The sequence below is a fragment of the Ceratotherium simum genome, chromosome 2 (assembly GCF_057802395.1).
Source record: "Ceratotherium simum simum isolate JZ-2026a chromosome 2, ASM5780239v1, whole genome shotgun sequence".
Classification (NCBI taxonomy): Eukaryota; Metazoa; Chordata; class Mammalia; order Perissodactyla; family Rhinocerotidae; genus Ceratotherium; species Ceratotherium simum.
The window spans coordinates 62,946,591-62,971,518 of NC_141901.1; the positions used below are offsets into that span (position 1 = coordinate 62,946,591).

At 31.7% G+C, this 24,928-nt stretch overlaps 1 protein-coding gene and 1 long non-coding RNA gene across 3 annotated transcripts in view; one reads left to right on the plus strand and one right to left on the minus strand.

Moving 5' to 3' along the window:
- Window positions 1-24,928, minus strand: part of LOC147918033 (uncharacterized) — a 1,004,068-nt gene that overhangs the window by 749,415 nt on the left and 229,725 nt on the right. The gene's annotated exons all lie outside the window — the stretch shown is intronic.
- The window catches only part of COL11A1 (collagen type XI alpha 1 chain), a 207,612-nt gene that overhangs the window by 79,155 nt on the left and 103,529 nt on the right, over window positions 1-24,928 (plus strand). For both annotated transcript variants that reach the window (XM_087446492.1, XM_004420763.3), the window contains 19 exons: window positions 1,385-1,426; window positions 2,670-2,732; window positions 3,412-3,486; window positions 4,565-4,648; window positions 6,733-6,789; window positions 10,168-10,221; window positions 12,800-12,853; window positions 12,964-13,017; window positions 13,205-13,258; window positions 14,442-14,495; window positions 14,617-14,661; window positions 16,082-16,135; window positions 16,571-16,615; window positions 16,874-16,927; window positions 17,396-17,440; window positions 21,863-21,916; window positions 23,047-23,091; window positions 24,507-24,560; window positions 24,642-24,686. In XM_087446492.1, the coding sequence (XP_087302618.1) occupies window positions 1,385-1,426; window positions 2,670-2,732; window positions 3,412-3,486; window positions 4,565-4,648; window positions 6,733-6,789; window positions 10,168-10,221; window positions 12,800-12,853; window positions 12,964-13,017; window positions 13,205-13,258; window positions 14,442-14,495; window positions 14,617-14,661; window positions 16,082-16,135; window positions 16,571-16,615; window positions 16,874-16,927; window positions 17,396-17,440; window positions 21,863-21,916; window positions 23,047-23,091; window positions 24,507-24,560; window positions 24,642-24,686 (1,032 nt within the window). The remainder of the gene's footprint in view (window positions 1-1,384; window positions 1,427-2,669; window positions 2,733-3,411; window positions 3,487-4,564; window positions 4,649-6,732; window positions 6,790-10,167; window positions 10,222-12,799; window positions 12,854-12,963; window positions 13,018-13,204; window positions 13,259-14,441; window positions 14,496-14,616; window positions 14,662-16,081; window positions 16,136-16,570; window positions 16,616-16,873; window positions 16,928-17,395; window positions 17,441-21,862; window positions 21,917-23,046; window positions 23,092-24,506; window positions 24,561-24,641; window positions 24,687-24,928) is intronic.

The following is a 24,928-nucleotide window of genomic DNA, read 5'->3' on the forward strand; positions in this document are numbered from 1 at the left end:
TTACCATTGAAAATTCTTTTGTCCAAATGTTTATACTTTGCCGTAAATAAGTGAGTTAGTAAGGTCATTTCTGTCAAGTGGAATTTCAGTAAACCAAAAAAGATACAGGTATAGAATTTTGGAATTTGAAAGTAGCTGAAATTTGTCTAGTCTAATTCTCTCATTTTACAACTAAGAAACTTGAAGTTTTAAGTAACTGTCCTGAGGTTCAAATGTTTGGTGGTTGAGATATAACCAGACTTTATCTCTTCTAATTTCCAATCCAGTGATTTTTCCTTCAATTTCTATGACTTGACATTATTAGAAATGCATTTTTGACATACTTATTTGTCTCATATCCAAATAATATCATGTAATAATATGAAAATATGCTTTTTTAAAATTCACTTCCTTTTTGTCCACCACGTAAAAGCTCCAATTGATTCCAAAAGTGATTTTTAAAATTTACATTTATGTTATTACTACTCAAGATATTGTAAGAAGCAAATTCTTACTGGAAAGCAGTTTTACTTTTGTTCTTCCTAATCAGCAACTTAGAAAAACTATTGTATTAGAATTAAAGGTAGTATGTTTAACTATTTGCCTCAAGGTCATGAAGATCATTTCAGAAATTGCAAGGACATAAAAATTTAAAAAAAAGAAAGATGGGGGGAGGGTAAAGATTAAAAAGATAAGTCTATAAGGACACTGTTGACCATCTACTCCATTACCATAAAATCTGAGGAAGCGTGCCACGTGCTCATCAAAGGCTTTAAAAATATTTTTTCAGAATGAATTTGCCCTTGCTGTGAAAATTTACAACCAACTTTTTAAATGACAAAACAATTTTCAGCAGTACAAAGTGCAGTGGAATCATCAACATTTTAGAACTGAGTTCTTATCCTGAAATAGTACTCTTTTCTCTTGTCTATTTAAGACCTTATCTCCTATTTATCCCCAATTCTTTTGCCTGGACTTTTCTTCCCTTTCCCTGAATTAAACTGCCTACGTGCCACCTACTTCCATTCTTTCATTCATGCAGCAAATTTTTGTTAGGTTCTTGCTTTGTGCCAGGCATTATTCTGGGAGTTAGGGAAAACCTGGTCAAATGTCTTGTTTTGCTCTTCTTGGGAGCAATTAGCATATTCTCCTTGTAATATTACTTACCCGAACATTTATCTCCTTTCTAAGTAGTTCACGGATTCTCTGAGGACAGGGACTATGTCTTCTATCTTTGTATTTCCTCCCTTACCCATGCAAAAATGTTTGTAATTGGTTTTATGCAGTAGGAACAGAGAATTCACTTTTTAAAATCCAATGATGTGCTGCTTTCTTAGAGCCACTTAAATAAGAGGTTAGGGATGCATTTCCCTACTAATGATTCTCCACCTTTTTTTTCATATAGGGAATGCTTATTGAAGGACCACCAGGACCAGCAGGACCTGCGGTATGTAAATGTTTTAAAATAATTTCTGCCTTGATTTTTTATTATAATCAGATGTAAGATTTCTATTAAACTATTGAATTTATATATTTTAGACTAATTTGAGTATTGAATTATAGAGGCAAACATTTGTTTAAAGAACCTGGTGGCCTGGAATTGCTTTTTGATTTGGCTATCCAAATAATATTATTTTGGAACCATTGGAATTAAATTTTGTTTGAAATATTTTTTTTTTTTTTTTGTGAGATCAGCCCTCTACTAACATCTGCTGATCCTCCTCTTTTTTTTGCTGAGGAAGACTGGCCCTGGGCTAACATCCGTGCCCATCCTCCTCTACTTTATATGGGACGCCGCCACAGCATGGCTTGCCAAGCAGTGCGTTGGTGCACGCCCGGGATCCGAACCTGCAAACCCCGGGCCACCGCAGCAGAGCGTGCGCACTTAACCGCTTGCGCCACCAGGCCGGCCCCTGTTTTAAATATTTTTGTCACTTGGATATCTCCACATTGTCTAACCGCATTTTCAACTTTCTACCTAAAAGATATGAAAGTAAGAAAAAGCCATTCTTATTTTTACTACAGAGGTATAGATATATCTGATGAATGAAGTTGAGAATTCTAAGTAAACTTGAGCTGCCTTATCTGTGCTTCCGAATGTAGTGATTACCTATCAGCTTCCATTGTTGTCTCCTAGTAAGGCTGATGTCACTCAGTGTGTCTTTATTTTCAGGTTGTTGCACTGATCTGATTTTGTTAGAAATCTTCTGTCTTTTGTGGAATTAATTAAATTCTTGTCATCTGAGATAAATATGTGATACTGATGCCATTAAATACTTTTACCCATAAAAGAAAATGTAAAAACGCCTCCAAGCTAAATAGTTTCTACACTTCAACTTTGCTATCACATTTTTGAGATCTAATTGCATGAGTATACCATTTCTTTAGTGAACTGGAACAAACTTCTACCTCAGGGACTTTACATTGGCATGGTCTCCTTTCCTGTTTTTCCTTGGAATGTCTACCCCCAACCTGAGAACAGCTTCATAGAGGAATAGTTGAGCTAGCTATAAAGTGATCCCTATATATTATCTTTTCATAGGAAGATAAATAAGGCAATTGTTTGGGAGACAAGTGTGTATTTATGAAATAAACATAAATGAGATCTTCCTTGATTTTAGTAGGATGAATTTGCCTGAATACTAATGAGGTTAGGACTCTGACTCAGATCATGGTTTATTTCTCTGCAGGGTCTTATGGGTCCTCCAGGTCTACAAGGCCCCACTGGACCCCCTGGTGACCCTGGCGATAGGGTAAGTGAAGGGACACCTCATAGCAAAAGAATGTAACATAGATTAAAGGAATTAAAATATATTCTACAAGTTTATGTTATTCTTCTCACTGGGGGGAAGTCTATGAATTCAACATTGTGCAATATTTTGGTTAACTTTTCCAGCTATAATTTTAAAAGTGAGGGTAAAGAATGTGCATTTATCTATGTTATAATTAGTAAAAAAAAATTGTATTTTCAATCAATTCCCATGTGATATGGAACTTATTACATTAGATTCAGCTCTTCAATTTGAATTCCAGACATATTTTTTGCAGGAAATCCCATGGGTATTTAGTTGGATCCTAATAGAATGATTTAATAAGGCTGAATTTTAATTTGAAGATCAAGTCCTAGGTCACGTGGTAAAATAGACAATTTGTGTTAAATCTCTCCCAACTCTTCTTCTGAAATCCCTTTTCTATTTTTCTCCATCCTTGAGTAGCCAATAACTATATGCATTATTAAAATCATGTAAAACTATTGCAATAAAACATAACCCTTTCTAGGTGTACTTATTAAAAGGAGATTAACCAAGGAAAAGAAGACAAATGCAAATTAGATAATATAGATTTGTGTTATTAAAAGTTGTCCTATTTCTAATAATAAATTTGATTCTTTTATTTATTTATTAATTGTGATGATTTCATTTACTTTCCTAGGGTCCCCCAGGACGTCCTGGCTTACCAGGGGCTGATGGTCTGCCTGGTCCTCCTGGTACCATGTTAATGTTACCAGTATGTTTTGTTTGTTCGTTTGTTTGTTTATAAAGATGACTTTATGTTGAACTATATTACAGAGCAATCAACTAAAAACTATTGCATGGGGTAGAGATATTTGAAATCAAATATCCTGGAGATTATGGAAAATTTTACTAAACAAAATTCTGATAAATATCAATCTCTGCGTTAGAACTAAGATCTCATTATTTGATTACACTTTTAGCAACAAAGCTTAGAGGTTTTCTTAATATTTCTAATCATGTGCTTTTTCCTGAGTCATATGATTAATGTGCATTTCATGTGTTAATTTAACATAATATCAATTTACTGTTTACCACCATACAATCTATTGTTGATACTTTTTAAAGAAGATATATCTATAGAGTTATTATTCATTGCTGAAAACTTATTTGCTTTACCATACAATTCCTTTTTAAAACTAGTTGTCTTAGTTCTCTGGTAAAAAAAAAAAAAAAATTGATTTGTCCCTTTAAGTGTAATAAACAAAGTTTCAAGTAATAATTACATGAGTGAGAAATTGATTCATGCTATATTTTGAGTTAAAATTTAAATGGAGATTTAGAATTTTATAGAGGGATATTAGGGAAGGTCAGTTTTCTAGTATAACTACTTAAAAACAGGTAAGCAAAACGAATATATCTCCAAGATATTTTCTCTGTATTCACAGAGATTCCAAAAGTTTTGCTCAGCAAAATAGCAATTGATCTACAACCACTGCTGCACTCAGTACACTTGGAATTTTTACAACTGAATGAATAGAATGGGTAACATTTGTGCAGATAAAAAATGCATGATGGTTTATTCAGGAGTTTTCAGAGATTATGGAGTTTAAAATTGGAAAGGAGTCCTAGTCTCTTCTACAAATGGTAAAACGTGGTCTAGAGAACTTCTAGAACCCATAATGGGCAGAAGGAGAATTAAAAAAAAAATCTAGGTACCATGGTTTGTGATAGAATTACCATGGACTTTTGTAAAATCCCATCATTTTAAGTAAGTGGTTTTTATCTAGTAATTAAAGCACCTATTTGACAAAGGCTAATTTTAAGTTTCTTTATGTTAAATCTCTTCTTAGTTTCGTTACGGTGGCGACGGTTCCAAAGGACCAACCGTCTCTGCTCAGGAAGCTCAGGCTCAGGCCATTCTTCAGCAGGCTCGGGTAAGAAAGGATAAACATATATTCTCATAATCTGATTCTATGTCAAATGATGTGTGTGTGTGGGTGTGTGGGTGTGTGTGTGTGTATGCGTATGGAAGATGGTACTATTATGAAAAAATACTTCTGAGTAGTATATTGAATTTAGATGGAAAAAATATTAAGGTTATATCTATTTTTCCAGTAGGAATATTTTCTTTAACTGAATATTGCAGTTAAATAGCTGATCCTTGCAGGATTGCCATGTATAATTCTAGCAATAACACACAAATCATAACAAATTTTCGATGATTTTTTTGAAAAGTATTGATGAGTTTATACCTAGCGCTCTCTATCTTGCACATCCAGTTTTCCCTACGAAGGCATAAGTCCATGATGAATGAATACAAATAAGAGAATAAAGTCAAAATAAAATTTTTCCTCCTAATCTTCTAGATTATTTAGGATATCCAGAGTAATCCAGAAAATTAAGGCATTCTTGTATAGGAAAGAAAACTTCAAATATGTATTCTAAGCTCTAATCATTATAATCTATAATATTTTTACCAAATCCATTCAGTTTATAATCCTTTGTCAACTGAAAGCTTCCAGTGTTTGTATACTTATAAAGCATATATTTATTTTTTAAATTAGCTTCATTGCAATTAAAATATACACAAGGAAGTTTTTAAAAATGGACCAGGAAAGAGTTGAGAGTCATATACTACTTTTATTCATAGTATAGATTTTTTTGTTCTTTTTTTTTTTTTTTTTTAAGGAGAAAGGAAATTAAGGGCTTATGGTTGGTATGGCTATGGTTACCCCTTTCTAAGCAATATAAATCGTTTCTGCAGTAATGTTTTATTTATCATCATGAATTTATGAGTGTATAAAATATCTGAAAACATAAATTAATTTTGTAATTTAATGTCAATAGTATTTGTTTTTATATTTCCTGAGACTATTCATCTGAAAAGATGCCATTATTTGGTTATATCATGTATAAAGATAATGAAATATTTAAATATTTGTTTATTAGACTTGAGCATAAGTATAAAATATTTAAAATAATTTACTATTGATTCCTACAATTTATCTTATACATTATATTATTTTTAACAAATTCCTCATTTTACTAGTCCACTTAACTTACTTGGAAATAGGTAGCAAGCATTATAATTCCAATTTTTCAGATATTTAATCTCAAGGATTAAGAAGTGTATTGTCAAAAATCTCATGGTGAGTCAGTAGTGAAACTTTGGAGATCCTATTGTTTTTATCTCATGCACTTTTCTAATATGATTTTACACATTATTTCTATTACAGTATTATTTTTGATATCTGTTTTTATAATCTACATATTCATCTTTTGGAATCACTAATATTCAAAAATGGCACACCACACTAATTTAACATCTGTCAGATATTTATCCTTTGTACTCTACTTGTTCCAGCTTTTCAAGTATGCTAATTTCACATTTCTAATATCCAATGTAACAATAGTGCATGTAATCAGTCTATCATGCCTATGATTATACAAAATAAATGTATTTTTCTATAGAGCATTAAATTTGAGATTTGTTAAAAGAAGTATAATATCATAACACTTGCTGATCAATTTTGCTTTTTGCTTTCTGGCGTTAATTTTCATAGTTTTTCCTAAAATATTGCTAGAAAATTTTTATTTACAATGCCTCAAATTGTTCACTTCTAAAAGTATTTTCAATGAGAATTGCACCTACATATTTAAGAGAGTCTATACATTATTCTGAAGTACACTTCAAAGTAGAAAATTTTCAGGTATTAGATTTCTTATTCTAAAATCTATTTTAACTTTTATCATTGAATAAATTATCATAATATATGGTACAAGATTATATATGAGTTACAACAATTTAAAAAATGTGTGATACTTTTTTAGGTCATTTGTCATTCTAGAACTTACAATTCTTCAGTAATAGGGCACCCTTTCTAGCATGTAACTATTATACTTGTGCTGATCATCTGTTACTTAAGAGTGGCTTGCACAAATGAATGTTATGGAATATTGTTGTTTAATATGCTCATCTAGAAGAGCATTCCTGAGTTTGATATATTTTATTTTCTAGATTGCTCTGAGAGGCCCACCTGGCCCAATGGGTCTAACTGGAAGACCAGGTCCTGTGGTAGGTAATCCATTGACAGAATATATGTTTAAATTTTCATGTTAGTAGTTCCCTGTGCAACTTCAGCCAGGCATTGTTCATATCTCCGGCTGGTGAAAATAGGCTACAAATACCTACTTATGCTTGATTTTGTTTCCATTAAAAAAATCTATTTCAACTCAGTCCTTGGTAAATTTTGATTGAAAATGTTTCAATGAAAAGTTCTCAAATCCAATAAATACAGTGAAAAATGTAATTGCATCATATATCCAACTATTAATTTCTCAAACTATAAATATAATTTTTTTATAATAGAGTTGCTAAAATTCAATTTTATATTAAATTCTTGAGATTTAATTTTCTGTTAAACAAAATTTTTATTAAAAAAGAAAAAATATTTAATGTCAGTGAAAATTATTCCATGATCTTAGATCAAGCAGGATACTTGGCTTAAACTTCAGATTGCCTTCAGTATTCCATGAAGTGCTTCAGATAGTAGAGAAATTATTTTGTTTTTTAGAGACTTGGAAAATAACAGTGTTTTTTATTTTTCCTTACAAGCTTGCTAAGAAGCTAATGTATTCCAACAGCTTTAAAAAATATCTTCAAATGTTTTGAAACTTAACAAATATAAAGTAGTATAGTGATTCACAAAATATACAAAGATTCTTTTCAAATTATACATTTTTCTAAAGAAAAGAAAACACTTTAGGATTCCAATCTGGGTTCTCCTTGATTTTAGAAATAAAATAATAATAATAATAATAGAAATAATTTCTATTTTGTGTTTGTTTTTAAATATAAAAAGCAATTTATATTGTGCTTTAATAGGGTTTTTAATGCTTTCATTATGCTTTATTGAAATAATGGTATTTATAGAAATTGTTATGTTGAACCTTAAAATCTTATCTTTGATTTACTTAGTAGACACTCATAACAAAACTGTTTCATTCAAATTTAGATCAAGAAAATAGTCTTCTAATTATTTAATCTGTTTCACTGATCTTATTAGGATGATAAATAGTTTTCTTCATGTATGTTATTCAGGAGTTTGTTGTCTAATTTTCCATAAATTTATCGATCTCTTAATTCGATCTTGAAATTTCATAACATATTATATATTTTGAAGGTCTATACACTCAACCATATGAGCTCTTGTGGAACTTATGTTCTGGTAATATGTTCCACAGAATTTAAATTATATTCGTTTCTAACCACATTGAGTTTTTATCATGTAGTTTTACTGTCTGCCTTTCAAATATCGCAAGGAATGTGGAAGATTCTGTCACTTAATAAAGGAAGAAATAGAGTTAGTATTAATTGCTTGTTAGTAATAACTCAAATTTATATGACTGAGGAAATTCAGCAGTATGTTAAGGTTTTACAAATTTGGGAGCAGAAGAATTACCTGTATATTTTATTAAAAATAAAAGTTGCTGCGGCTCTGAACTTGAGACTCTGATGATGCAGTTTCAGGATCGGGAACTAGCAAACTATATTTTTAATGGATGTACCAGGCTGATTTTTATGGTCAAGCATGTTTGGGAAACACTGCCATATACTACTTAATTTAAAAATATCAGTGTAGGACCTCTAAAACTATATTTTCCAAAGGAATTTTCCTACTTATCATTCTGACAAACACAAGCCTAGGGGAACTGTAGAGGGTAAGGGCAATGATCAGCAGAAGCAATGAAAGCATGTTACATTAGCAGCTCCTATTTTCACCAATCCTTAAAGATCAGTCACTCACAGTGTGGGGGCAAAGAGAAAACATTGACAACCGTGTACACATTCTCAGTGTCATGTCCAAGATTAATTAATTTTACTACTTAAGTTTTTGTTATGGAAAGTTTTAGCTTCTTGAAATATTAAAGGTAGGTATTGAGAGAAAAAAAGCATATTGTTTCTCTCTACCACTTTATCTTCTATTATCCTTTGCTCCAAAACATAAAATTATTACAGACTTCCAAATATCTGTTCATTCTAGAGTCTAAAAGTATTTTATACATTAAGATATAAAAAAGAAACAAAGTGTACATCAATATTTTAAGACATAAATATGTATGTTCTTCCAATGAAAAATTCCTTTATTCAATTATTTTTTCCAATTGCTTTCATAGACAAAAGAAGGTCTATATTACAAAATATGCAGGAAAGGGAGAAAACGGTTTTTTTTTCCTATTCTGTTACTGTCAATTATTGCATGACAATTTTTAGAATAAGTGTTTGGGCAAAGTAATTATAATGTGTTGAGTAGGTAGTGGTTATATACAGAGGATATAATACAGTAAATTAATTAAAAATAAATTGACTGTCCTATAATTGCATTCAATTTAGTGCCTAATAATTTGATTTAATATAGAACCCCAGTTTTTCTCTTGAGGAAGTTTAGTTGCAAGAATTCTTAATTAGAGGCTTGACAGTCATCATTCTTGTAATTTTAAAGATTAGAATATTCACGTGACTTGACTTGTCATATTTCTTGGGAGTCATATTAATAGCTATTTTACTTCGGAGCCACCAGGAGGCTCTAGATAGCTAACAGTTTCAGAAAGCATAATTTTAATCTTTTTGTATTTTGATTCAATGCACTATTTGAATATGTATTCATGTAAATAAATCAGAAACTTCTTAAACACACAGAGTATACTTCTTCAGCATGAAGGAACTATTATCACTGTGTTTAATTTTAATGTTCTAAAGCTTTTCAGAGGATGAACAGCCCAGTATTTATTTTTAAAATTCACAAGACTTTTATAAAGTGATTTGATATTTTTCCTACTTAAGGTGCCAGGTTTTTGTTGCACTTTTTGGATTACGTAAATATTTGTGAGAGGCATTTGTCCTAAGGACTTAATGTCATGGGAAAAAGACCAATCTGGGAAAAAGTGCTTTGACATTATTTCAGGACAATTATAATGATAGTAATAGCATCTGTTCTTGATATTTTATTGCCATAGAATTCAGTGTCTGAGAAATTTCTGAGTATAAAAGCAATACCACTTTTCCAAGTCCTTGCTGTATAAATGGATTCAGTGTATACCCGATTCAGTAAAAATGCGTTGTGTGTAGCACTGCACCACAGCATAATGATAAGTAATGCTTTGTGTATCATCATAAGTGCTCCGATGGTACAAACATTAAAGAAAATTTCAATGTGATTTCATGAAATTGGCTTCTGTGTAGTTATGCATAAAATATAGACTTTTAAATATAGCTCACACACGGGAATATGAAGTCTGAGGAGAGATGTATTCCAATCAAAGGACTTGAAAATTTTATTGTATTAATTAATAAAATCAAAGTAATTTGCTGAAATATATTTTGAATAATGTTTAACTATTTCAAGTGAAAATGACTAAATTAAATGATACTATCCTCACTTTTTCTCTACAGGGGGGGCCTGGTTCATCTGGAGCCAAAGGTGAGAGTGGTGACCCAGGTCCTCAGGTAAAAAAAAAATCTATTTTACTTATTTTATTTTTGACTATATTTTATCTAGTAGGATAATTGAAATATCTGCCATCTGTTTTATGAATAAAGAAATTACTTACATTACCTTTAAGCTCACATCACCTCCTCTAATTGAAAAATCCCTAGTGGTCAGTTGATTGCCAATAACTTGATTAATTTAAACAATATTTAAAAAGATAATAACCTAGGATTGGAAAAATCTTGATAGTAATAGGCCTTTAGAATATTAAATTGGCTTGAGATTGTGCAGAGCAGAGAAGAACTCTGCAATTTTTATATAATAATTTTTATATATACAAATTTTATATAGTAATACATTGCAATTTTACTTATAGTATCCCTGCCTCAAGCCCACGATGTTTCTGTGGAGAGTAAATCTAGCATATTCTCTCAGAAAGCATATTTAATGGATATTTAAAAGAAGCTAACTTCAAACTTCTTGTAGAGCTAAGGAAATTAAGAGAAATTGAGAGTATCTGAGCTGAAAATTTAAAAAAGATTTTTCCATTATATTTACATGGTGTCAAATTAAAAGTATTATTTTTTCTTAAATAGGGATTAGATAGAGACATTCAATACAAGCACATTACAAAATACACTTATTCTAGAAAACAGAAAAAATGTGATATATTTTTTAAATGCATTCATTTTTAGATGAAAATGCTTCTTGATATACTCAATAAATATAAATTCAGATTGGGCTGCGGGAGCTATTAATTTTTCTTCTTCTCTTTAAATTAATTTTATTTTTAAAATATTGCAAAGTAAAATTGAATTTTAACACCTGTATATTTTCTTTATAACCACTACCACAATCATCAGAATAGAGAACAGTTCTATAACCCCAAACAATTTCTTGGTGCTACCACTGTACAGTCACATCCTCTCCTAACCCTTAATACCTGACAACCACTGATCTGTTCTTCCTCACTGCAGATTTATCTTTTCAAGAACACCATATAAATGAAATCACGCCTTATGCAACTTTTTGAGACTGGCTTCTTTCATTCAGCATAATGCCTTTGAGATTCATCACAGTTGATGTGTGTGCATCAGTAGTGATTTCCTTTTGTAGCTGAGTAATTCCCTTGTGTGGATGCACCACAGTTTATTTTGAAATGAGAAAAAAATCCAAAGAAAATTGAGAAAGGTATTTGGATGATTTAGAAAGTGGTGGCCTGCTTTTTCATGCTTGCTTAATATTGCTGTAAAGGGGTGGCAAGCTTTTACGGCTTAACTGGGAATTGCATAAAAATATTGAAATGACACTACATGAAAATCTAAGGAGCTTAATACTTTGCAAAGTTTATGAACTTTTGGATCAAACTCACCTCTTTATAAAATAGATGAATCTGAAAACATGCTGCGGTAGTTTTCATGGATTTTGCAGTTTTCCTTCACTCCTTAAGTCCAAAGAGCTACAGTATCAAATGAAGAATCGTTTTCACTAAAAACGAAGAAGTTTTGTCTTGTTATTATTGCCCCTTACCTTCCAGCTAGGGTACAGGGTAGAGTCCTCTCACTACAATAATTTCTTTAAAAAGCTATTCTTTTAATCTCTAATTATTAGACAAGCTTAATTTCATATTTCTATAATCATTTTACAGTGATTATAAAAATTATGTGTAATTTCAAATGTGTGTTATATTTTCTGCCACACTCATTCTATGCATACCTAGTATGAATTAACTAAAAAGGGTATAGTTAATTATATACAAAAGCTTGTATAATATTTATACTGAAACTACATTTGATCTATTATTAGTTTTATAATTTTATTTTTAAAAAACGTGTATCAATTACCACATAAGACATTATATATAGACATAACATTATATAGTACTGCTTAAAGAGAGACACATATTGAAAATATCTAACCTTTAATCTGACATGGCATGGTACTAGTCAATAATTTGCATTAGGGATTGTCAAGTCATCCTCTGGCATTTTGTAGATGATTGAAAGAAACATGTATCAGGCACTGTGCTATGTTGTAGGAGTATAATGGAGAACAAGACAGATTTAAAGACAAATCCGTAGCAGTTAACAATTTAAGAGGAGATTCAACTATGAAAAAAGGCAATTATAATTCAGTGTGATAAGTGCAATAAAAGAAATCAATATGTAGGAGAGGATCTCCAAAAAATGAAGGGAAATGTGAAGGACAAGAGATTGGAAATAGCAGAGGAATGAGGTGGATGGTTAAGAGTGTTTTCAGTCAAAGGAAATGTAAAACCACAAGGTTTTTAAAATAAAATGAATAATTGAGGATTTTTTTAAAGTTTAAAATATCACTTTGTGTTTCGTTTGTTTAAATGTGATCACATCTATATAAACTTAATAAAATAATGACTCTTTTTTTGCAAGAAGCCATTATAGAAAAATTGATTCTTCTGTCTACTATTTAGATTTTTACGTAAGAAAAATTTTCTTGTGTTAAAATGATTAAGATAAATTAAGAGAATATAAATTTCTAAAACCATCTCTCTCAATGTGATTGAGTTTATTGATCACGAATTCTATAAAATGAATTAATTATGCTATTTTGATATAGGGCCCTCGTGGTGTCCAAGGTCCGCCTGGTCCAACGGGAAAACCTGGAAAAAGGGTATGGTTGGTTTTCATTGCATATTTTGAGGGCATCTGAAATCATCAGTTATCTTTTACTCTGTACCAGTAGGAACCCCTTTTGCTTAGTCGTATTCTTGGCATTACCAGGGTCGTCCAGGTGCTGATGGAGGAAGAGGAATGCCGGGAGAACCTGGGGCGAAGGTCAGCAGCTCATATATTTGTATATTCAGATCTTGTATGTCAGTTCACCCTTGAAAATTTTATATTATAAAATAACGTTTCTTGATATGAAAGAATATTTCACATTCAAATTACAGTACAGAACTAGGCTGGGAATGTGATGATGATGATGATGATGATGATTATGATGATGATGATGATTTTACAGGGGGATCGAGGATTTGATGGACTTCCAGGTCTACCAGGTGACAAAGGTCACAGGGTAAGATATACCATTCTATTACTTTTTATACAGGAATGTCGTGAAATTTTAGAAGTGATGTACTTTAGGAAATCAGAAGAAAAAAATTAATTTAAATATTTGTGACTCCATTTAGTAAATTATTACATCTACTAGACACTTGAAGAAAGATAAGTAGAATTACACATGTGATATCAATATAAGTTCTTTGTTTTCAGACATTGAAATACTTAATGCAAACATAATTTGAGGCTGAATTAGTTACATGTATGTGGAAAATATCATATTTATAGAAGAACAAGTGTGGAGACGTAATTTTGCCTCTAATTTTTTGATAATTGCTTCAATTTTCCTCTTACATTTTGTATGTGGAAATATACTCAAAACAAGACATCTGTAGGCAGTCTGACACTAATATAAAGATATACTGGCCACTGTAATTTATTATACTAAATTAGATGGTTCTGGTAAATAGAGACACCACTATTCCTTTGTGATAATATGAGCTTGCAATCCAATGCAAGAGCTTGTAATTTGCTAAGGCTAAATGCTGAACGGCAATCCAATAGATATTTTTAGTGCGAAATTAAGTCAAGTCTCTCAAAAAAAGATCAGCTGTGGATCTTCTCATTTTTCTTCTCCAGAAGTGAAGAATGAAGGTAGGACAACCTTTAGGTATACTGGAGAATATATTTAAAAAAAGAGAGAATCCTAGGGATGTCTAGTAAGATATTTAGTGTGGGCCTATGACATGTCAAGAGAAACATATAATTTTGTTTTTAAAAAAATCCAAAATTCTTTTAGTCTTCTAGAGTTGTGCTGATTTAATATGAATTATTTTAGAAGCAGAAAAAATTTAAATTAAATTAAAATTACCAAAGTGTATCCATGTTTAAAACCATCTTCAGCAAAATAATTTTCTAAATGGGTTAGCTTGTAATAATTAAATGTCTGAAAGTTATTTTAGGTATTTTATTTAAATCTTTTTCTTTTTAAAATTCAGGGAACATTTTTCCTAGCATACAATATGTAAAGCCGGTTAATGTGAAATTATGATTTATCTCTGAAATGTTCTGTGGAGGACACATAAAGCATTAGTTTTCTCTGCCAAATGTTCTGTTTATTCAATAGGATAGCTGTAGGATAGACTTCTAAATATTCCACTTTATTTCATATTCTAATTATATTTGTGTTTATTTAATAGGGGGAACGAGGTCCCCAGGGTCCTCCCGGTCCTCCTGGTGAAGATGGAATGAGGGTATATTAAACTTCATTTCTTTTAAGAAATGTTTAAAATTACAACATGAGAGAATAAAATCATGTTGAAATGATACATTGTCTAAATTGCATTACCCTCCCACTTATTTTGTCAATGACAGGGAGAAGATGGAGAAATTGGACCAAGGGGTCTTCCAGGTGAAGCTGTAAGCAGCTTTCTTGCTTTTTAAATAATACCCTATTTTGGAGGAATTGTAATTGGTGTGACACAAATAAAGTCAATAATAAAGTCAGGTGACTATTGCAGTTTTACCAAACTAATCAGGCAATTGTTATGTGAAAACAAATTTTTTTTTTTTTTCGTGAGGAGGACCAGCCCTGAGCTAACATCCAATGCCAATCCTCCTCTTTTTTGCCGAGGAAGACCGGCCCTGAGCCAACATCCATGCCCATCTTCCTCCACTCTATATGGGACGCCGCCACAGCATGGCCTACCCTGGAATCCGAACCGGCGAACCCCGGGCCGCCGCAGCGGAATGCGCGCACTTAACCACCTGCGCCACCGGGCCGGCCCCGAAAAAAATTTTTAAAAAGATACATAGAGCTCTTCTTTTGTTGTAGAGAAAGTTGTAGACAATTGAGGGGAAAAACCGTAGAATATAACGTGTTGTCAGCTGAAAAAACTTACCTAGTTTTTGTTGCTGTTTCTTTGTTTTGTTTCAATTTTTTACATCATCAATAGTGTCAGAATCTATTTATGTATTTAGGATAAATGAATCTTATTACCAGAAGAAACAAAAAAATGAGGAGCTTAGTAAGTACAATTTATAAGGATAAAATGTGCTAGATTATGTCGTTTTTTTCCCACTGAATATTACAAAATGAGGAAACTGAATTGGGAAGGTTTAGGCAAAGCTAGTTAATCAAAGAACTAGGCTAGAAGCAAGCCGCATTATAGAACCTGTCAACTCAAAGGCGTAATAGCTCAAGTGAATATGAGAGACGGTAAATTATTGTATTGACTTTTCTAAAGAGGGAAAAGAAGGAGGAACAGATGGACGAGAGGGAAGATGAAAAGAAATCGATTAAGGTTAAATAAGAATTTTAAAAGTTCTTTAAAGAAAATGATTTCTACAATCTGCAGATATAGTTATTCAGCTCTTTGTTTCTTTCCCTCAGTAGAATATTCTCTCAATATGGAATTTACCTAAATGTAAAATAAATGAGAATCAGGACTTTTCTATTCGTATAGTCTATCTGATTGAATAATAAGATTTAATAAGATTCACTGTTGCCATTCAAATCAGAAAATGACACAAAAGTGACTTACTTAAAGTGTTAAAATATTTTCTATTTTTAAAATTTCCCGAGATTCATATGTAAATTTATAGAATCAAAGAAGCACAGTTTCTGTACTAAAGACTCACTTATCCATTTTGGCTTCTGGATCAGTATAAACACGAGGTATTTGTGTTATATAAAAATAGTGTTTTACACATCACTTTTGGTGTGTTAAGGGAAGATGTACAAATATTTTTATTCTAAACATTATATTAAAATTTCTTTAAAGGAAGAAGTGTGTTTTGAAGGCATTTCTTTTGAGAATGTGCTTTTTTTTCCTCTTAGGGTCCACGAGGCTTGCTGGGACCAAGGGGGACTCCAGGACCTACAGGGCAGCCTGTATGTATTGCTGGAAACTCAGGATGTTCTAGGGAAAGCTTGTTGCCAGACTCTTTAAAGCCTGGAGGCTGTGAAAGCTTTTAGTGGACAGCCAAGTGTTCACTGCCTTGTTGTGTTCTAAGACCTAATGATGCTGCCTCTCAGTTTAACTGATCATTCCACACTCCACCTCCTTTCTCTCTTCCTTTTAGTTTATCCATATTATTGTTTCATCTCAAATTCCCAACATACGGGAAAATGCTGCTAGGTTATCTTCAATGTGGACGTGGATAGGAGAGTATAGAACATGCCTTTTTCGTCATTTCCATTAAATCCTAAAATGATTTTCAGTCACCCTAGGCTAGTGGTTGTCATGCTCTTAGGTTAGTCTTTTTGATTTTCTGTTGTAGCCTCTAAACTTATAAATATCCATATATATTTTTTTCTTCATTGAAGGGTATTGCCGGTGTAGATGGCCCCCCAGGTCCAAAAGGGAACATGGTATGTAGAAAATACCCATAAAATTACTCACTTCTGCAAATTGGGTACTAACAAAATACTCTTGTTGCTAAATCTAAGATAAAGATTTCTTACAACATTTTGCTAAGTACATTGGCTTCTGCTAGCGTTAATATTTTGCAAGATTTTCCAGATTATCTATAGGGAAAATTGATTTGGGGACTATTTTTCAATTGAGAAGAAAAAAACCTATTATGTGAAACAGCTCTATTAAAGACTCTTTATATTTTCCTATGGCAGGGTCCCCAGGGGGAGCCTGGACCTCCAGGGCAGCAAGGGAATCCAGGACCTCAGGTAAGTCTAAGCCATCACAGCTCCTTTGAGATAATGGGGTAAGATGGTATCTTTTTTACTAGAAAATTGACAGCCTCAAATTTTTCTATGTAGGGCTAAGAATGTTTACAATGTGAATTCAGGGAGATAATTCTTTTTTCCCTTTCTTTTTCTTTTTAATTTGAGCAAATCTGCAGAGGCCCCTTTCTTCCAAGAGAAAAATGAGTCATTCAGTGTTCATGGAATGCCAGAACTAATGGCCACACCTGCAGGAGGGTTCTGAATAGGGTCAAATTACAATCCCATTGCCAAAAGAGTAGCTTGTGTAAAACTCCTCATAGTGTTCCAAAACTTCATGGAGAATGTGGGGGATATATATAGAGTCTCATAACTCATTTCATGTGAAATAGAGGGCTAATAATTTACCATTTTAAAAATGTATTCTTGTGATGTGATTCCTGATGTATGAAATTTATTCTTTTAAAATAGGGTCTTCCCGGTCCACAAGGTCCAATTGGTCCTCCTGGTGAAAAAGTAAGTTACTTTGTTGTTCTAGTAATGTCTGGTAACAAGTTTGGGTTTTCAACCTTAAGCAGGCCTGCCTTCTGTTTTTGATAAGATATCTAGATGGCTCAGCACATAAGGAATTAATCTGGAATTAAACCATGAGAGTACAATGTGAGAAGTCATTTATACATCTCTGAACTGTAAATGACAAAAATTTCACAGAAAGTTTCCATTTGGATAGCTTCCAAATGTGACATTCTCAGCTATATTAATTTCAGAAACATACTGATATGAGTGAGTTTTCTCTTTATTTTGGTTCTCCTTTTATTTCTCATTATTTAAAAAATGTAATTAGGTTTGCTTGTGACAAAGGGTTTCTAGCAAGATCTGATTAAGGGAAAATTGTGAAGTTATCATTACCACCATTTCTCATGTATAAATGGCAAATGATGTTCTTGCTAATAACTCAATGTCTGGATCAAAACAAGAATAAGTCTTTAATTGAAGAGATGTCTTTTTCCCTGATCTCCTCTGTGAGATTCCCTGAGTAATATTTCCTGTCCTCTGTAGTTACAGCACAATGTTAGCTGATTCTTTCTAATACCTTTTTTCTTATTTTTGCTGATTTCTCTGAACATAAGATTTTTTTAAAAATTAACAGCTTTATTGGGATGTAATTTCATACCATAAATATTCACTCATTTCAAGTGTACAAGTCAATGTTTTTTGGTAAATTTACAGAGTTGTGCCACAATCAAATTTTTAGAATATTTATACCACCCCAGAATGAAACTTTGTATCAATTTGCACTCCCCATTCCTCCCACAGACCTAGACAACTGCTAATCTGCTCTCTCTCTCTAAAGATTTGCCTTTTCTGAACATTTCATACAAATGTAATATATAAGTGAATTTAATATATGAATTTAATCATATGAAATGAATATAATATGTGAAGTTCATGTCTGGCTTCTTTCATTTGGCTTAACGTTTTTGAAGTTTATCCATGTTGTAGCATATATCAGTACTTTACTCCTTTTTATTGCCAAATAGTGTTCCATTGATTGAATACCCCACATTTTGTTTACGTATTCAGCAGTTGAGGGATATATGAGTTATTTACATTTTTTAGCTATTAAGAATACTGCTGCTCTGAATATTTGCATATAAGTATTTGTGTAGACATGTTTTCAATTTTTTTTGGTAGATACTTAGAAGTGGAATTGCTGGGTTATATGACAAATCTATATTGAACATTTTAAGAAGTTTCCAAACTGTTTTCCACAGTATTTATACCATATTTCCTTCCTATCAGTAATATATGAGGATTCTAGTTTCTTCATATCCTTACTAAACTTGTTATTGTTTCTCTTGTTGATTATGGTCATTCTTGATGGTGTGAAATGGTATCTCATTGTGGTATTAATTTGCATTTCCCTAATCACTAGTGATGTTGAGCATCTTTTCACGGACTTATTGGCCATTTCTATATCTTCTTTGGTAAAATATATATTCAAAACCTTTGGTAATATTCTAATTAAGTTATTTATCTTATTATTAAGGTGTAAGAGTTAACCTATCAAACTTAAGTGGTCCTTAAAGTACTTTTTCTCTGTGCCTCTTTTCTATATGATGACAGTATTAGAGTGCTGTTGGAAAATGGCTTATGAATTTGAGATGTTAGGTCCCAAAGGGATTTTAAATCTTTACTTTAGGTCAGAGATTTAATCTGTGCCACTCATCATATTTTAGATTAGCTCATCATAACCATATTATTTGTAATAAATTGCACTTGAGGCATGCACCTATGAAACTTTCTACCACGATTTTATCAACTATGCGCTGGATTCCTAAGAGGAATTTGCTCTTAAGGAAAATTAGTGTATTTGAATTCTGTTTGTGGAGCCAAAGGTAAAATATAAGATCTGGTTGACTGCACTTGTGGTAAGAAGAGAGACGTCCTAAACACAAGCTGCTTCTTTCTCTGCTCTGAACATACCAGCTTGTGGGTTCAAAGATAGTGTCTTTCCATCAAAAGGAGAAAGGAACTCAAGAACATGAAGGAAACATGTTTTATTTATTTGGCATCTATGGTATATCTTTTATTTTCTATCTATATTAGTTTTATTTTCTTTATGATATATTGTGATCTGTTTATTCTGGTTCAAGAGCCTTGTATCTCAATAGTTGGTGAATAGTGTTTTCACTTGGATTATAGTATAATCTAACAATTAATATAATTTAAGTAATGACATATTTTTAATTTCTAATAACTTTTATATCTTTGTCTTGTTATTATATTTGTTATATATTATATAGTTAATATATTTGTGATAAAACATTTTGTAAAGTTTAAGTTAATTAACTGAAATGCATCACAACTATATTGGTTTTACTGATAACAAATATACTGAATACTTCCTGTGGTTTAATTCATGATGTCAGAATTTACATCACATACATTAATTGCTTTACAGAAAACAAATGGCATTGTATAACACTATGAGCTAAGTATGAAATAGAAAGACACAAAATAAACATTAATTAAAGGCAAGGACTTTGAAAACATAGATATGGTTCTGGGTTCATTCATATTGCAACTCTGTCACATTTACCCAAACTCTTAGATAATGATATTTCATGGAATTGTTTGAGACTCAAAATGTTAAAATGAATTATGTATATATATATTTATATTTATGTAAATTGATTAATTTAGTGCATAGAAACACAATATATTTTAACTGTTTTATTAAAATCTAAAAAGGTGACATTCATTCATTGAACTTTAGTCTCATTCCTCCAGGGAAAGCAGTTAAGAAAGCAGACTAAATGTTCATGGAGCTTCCATTCTAAGAGAGATGGATTGATTTTAACTTGATTAAAAAATCATCTTATCATAAAAGAGTTTTACTATTTCTAATCTACCCTTAAATATATAGCAACAACAAAAAACCCATGTAATATTGCCCACAAAGTCATTGTCACAGAAATATCACATCTACTGATAATAATAATCAATGGAATAGTTCTGCATTAGTACTCTCCATTTTGTTTTTAAGAAATAAGACCATTGTCTTGATAGCAAAAGATAATTTAAGTGACAGGCAAAATATTGCCGTTAAAAACTTAGTGTTTTGTAATAGTTATTGCATAATGTTAGATTACTTGACTGAATATGACTTTGCAGAGTGTTCAAGGGGATTGAAATTTTTAAATTCTTTAAATGATATGAAGTTAACCTCAGTTATAAAATCTAAATTGTTCAAGTCAAAAGTTGTCTTTATTTTTTGTTGTTGTTCCATAGTGATTTAAGTGAGGCTTTCTTGTAAAACTCTGTACTATCAGTCTACGTGAATACAGTGCTTTTCCTAAATACTCTCTGAGAATAGAAGAACCTAACTTATGTCCACAGTCTAGGATTGCTGCTATATCCTTGCCCTTTCAGTTGTTTCTAAATCCTGGCTAATAATTTGACCAGTAAGCAGTAATAGCTTGGGCTCTGGGGCTTGATAAAGTTGGTTATTCTCAGCAGAACGCCTATTTTTCTCCCAAAAAAGGATCTACTTTTGCAATAGTCATCCTTACCACATTCCAACCTTAGCAATGGTCAAGTTAAATGAGATTTGAAACCTTCTGTGGTAAACAGGGATTAGAGTAATCTGTTGAGGAAATAGTTATTTTGTTAATATTTGTTAGTTTCAGATTAGATGATGTCCTTTTTACATCAAAATATTAAATTTGGGGCTGGCCCCAAGGCCTAGTGGTTGGTTTGGTGGCCCAGGCTCATGAGTTTGGATCCCAGGCTTGGACCTACACCAGATGTCAGCCATGCTGTGGTGGCAACCCACATACAAAATAGAGGAAGACTGGCAACAGAGGTTAGCTCAGGGCAAATCTTCCTCACCAAAAACAAAACAAAACAAAACAAACAAAAATATTAAATTTACTTTTCTTCATATCCTATGAATAACTGTCACACTATAACTTGTGTTTCTTAAAATATTTTAATACCTACTGATGTTTCATCAATGTTACTATGTAATTATTTGAATTGGCACTTAATATCATTGATGGAATATCCAATGTTACCTCTTCAATGATATAAATCAATGTATTTCTGACCTATATTGCTTTCCTTTTTATTCTCTAAGCTCTAGTTTATTGTGGTATGCAAAAACTAATTTGTTAATTAGAAAAGACACATTTAGGACTACTTAGCAGCCCAGAAACTAGCATGTGTTTAAGATATGTTAAATTTGATTTTCATTTATCCCTATATACCATTTCTTCTACATGTTAAAAAGTATTTAAATGTTCGTTGCTTATAGATAAATGCCAGTGACCCAAGTTAAGAATTTTATTAGTAGTATATTCCTGTGTCCAATGTCAGACTTTTCATTATTTTCATTTTTTTAAACTAAAATATTCTCTTTCTCTGTTTGATTAGGGACCACAAGGAAAACCAGGGCTGGCAGGACTTCCTGGTGCTGATGGGCCTCCTGTGAGTAATAGTTACCTGGTCATTAATATTTCTGTATATCATCTTCAAAAATAGATCTTACATGTGTTTTAGAAGTGATTTTATGAATTCAGTAATAAAAGCAAATGTAGCCAGTAATTAAACATTGATCTCTCTAAAATACCATTTCATCATGTCACATCCATATTGCAAAAATTTTAACAAGCTTGCAGTGGTCTTTGGATAAACTCATTCTGGTGCTCTAAGCCGGAATCTCATATTTTCCTACCACTCACTTTTCTCTCAGCATGCTCTAAACTTTTCCATTGCTATACCTTTCTTTGTGTTCTTTTATTTTCATGGGAAGCACTTTTCCATCCTCTCTTCCTTTTCAAAATACATGTTTCTTGAGAGTCCAGGTGAAATTCCTCACCATTTGTAAATTTCCTCAGCTATCTTCCATAAAAATTCCTCAGCCCTCAGGGATTTCCTCCTGAAATATAACAATGTTTATTATATCCTATCACATAGTAATAAATAATGTAATTATTGTTCTAGTTGTTATTTTTAAATTTTGTTATTTATACTTTTTTTTTCTCTTCAAATTACTTACTCAGAGCTAGGATTCAAAATTTTTTTATCCTGCCTCTACTTGTTTTTATTGAGTACAGTTACAATGGGGCTGTACATTTTTATTTACTGACTCTCAGTAACTTTATTATTAACCCTATTAGTATTTATGATCTTGCTATATTTTCAGATATCCCATCCACATGGCTCAGTTGCCTTTTGAAGATGCGTATATGATTATTTGACCAATATGCAAAATAGAAGTCAGATTGAAATACCTTTATGTAAGACTCTAACTGAAACTGGGTTGAATTGTTGATGAATAATAATATATATTGTTTTATGTGCTTTTCCCAAGCTCTCTCAAATACATTATGTAGTTGATGGAACTTACATCCATCCGATATAAGCTTGTTATATTTTCTTCCAAATGCCACAGTTTCCAATGTTTTTTAAAGCCATATACAGTGATGCAAAATGTTCAATAGGTTTTGAAACATAAGGAGTAAGACCTCAATAGTGAAAAAAAGGGAACAATTTCATAGTGTTATAAACTACCGTTAATGTCGCATCTTACCAGTATATGTTTTTGCTAAACACAGGGGCATCCTGGAAAAGAAGGCCAGTCTGGAGAAAAGGGTGCTCTGGTATGTTATAAAGTATCTGTTTAAATGTGCTGTCACCTTATCTCCAAGAGAAAAATGCTTTACTTTGATCATCTCTATGATATATATATTCTTCTATGATCACTTAGAGATATGAATATTAGAAAATAATTATCAGAAAGTAGTTTATCTCTACCTGTAAATATGTCTTTACTTTCTAAAGAATTTTTGCTATCATTTAAATATAAATTATGTACCTATAGTTATCTTTTGTGTAGGGTATGGTAAATAAATGTCTTAGATAATTTTTAATTTTGGATTAGCAATTTTATCAATTACACTCCATTCTCTGTTTTTTTTAAAAAATATTCTCATGATCAGAATTAAATCCACATTCTGCATATGTAGTATTTGTGGAATAAATGACCATAAATGATAATAATGAAATTGGACAAGAATTACTGAATATCATTAAGCTGTTTATGTTACTCCAATTTTATGTTCAATTATTACTTTCAGGTAACCTTTAAATAAGAGGAGATTGAATTATAAGAGCAACGATTATCAAAATATCTAAATAAAATATCAAAATAAAAGCTTATTCAATGTTAATACTATTTTGGATTACAGTGCAGAGTAGGATCATTTTGGTTTAGAGCTGCTAGTTTGGGATTCTTGTTAAAATAGTCAGCATTACTACAGAAATTATATGTTTGACATATTGTTTCCTTTAGGTAGACTAGTGAAATGAAGTCAGCTGTGGAAAATACATAATTTTGATCGTATTCTTCATGATGTGAATGCTGCAAATTTATACTTGTTTTCTGTTACAAATGATTAATCTTATTGGTTAATCTATAAGGGTCTATTATAGACATTGAGGACATCAGATTTTTTTCAGGTTTAGAAAATTAGTTGTTAACCATATAATTATTTACATTATTTCACATACTTATAATATTTATCTTTTTTTTTTTTTTTTTGGTGAGGAAGATTAGCCCTGAGCTAACATCTGTTGCCAGTCCTCCTCCTTTTTGCTGAGGAAGATTGGCCCTGGGCTAACATCCATGCCCATCATCCTCTACTTTATATGTGGGATGCCTGCCACAACATGGCTTGATAAGTGGTATGTAGGTCCGCGCCCAGAGTCTGAACTTCTGAACCCCGGCCTGCGAAAACAGAGTGCATGAACTTCACCACTATGCCACCAGCCTGGCTCCTATTTATCTTATTCTTAACATGAATATATCATATAATCAGTTTGGAGTAGGGTAAGGCTAGTCACATAGTTTGTTCATCATTTCAGACATTCGAAACAAATGGTAAACTACCCAAGAAATCTTTACCTATAGTAGAAAAATGCTATATTCTTGTAGATTATTAGGTAAAATTATAGTGTATGAATGAGTAGTACTTTCGGTGTAATGTATATTTAAATTGTAATGGGTCTTTTTCAGGGTCCTCCTGGTCCACAAGGTCCTATTGGCTACCCTGGTCCCAGAGGAGTAAAGGTAAGTGTTATTTTTTTTCCCACATTATTTAATCCAATGTAAAATATTATAGTCATTTAATTCTTTTAATTTATTCCATAGGGAGCAGATGGTGTCAGAGGTCTCAAGGGCTCTAAAGGTGAAAAGGTAAAACATAATTTATTTGAGTGATTTTAGTTGCTGTATATCAATTATGTAAGAAATTAAAATTTATTCAACAGACATTTTGTTTCCCAAAAATATTGAATGATTACTTACATACCAAACAATGCAAGTCTAATTTTGTACTCTGTATCTTGGAAACTTTTTTGAAAAAATTTTTATATCCTGAGTTGAGGACTAAATTATAGAACAGAAGCCAAGTTATGTCATAGACAAAATTAGTCTTG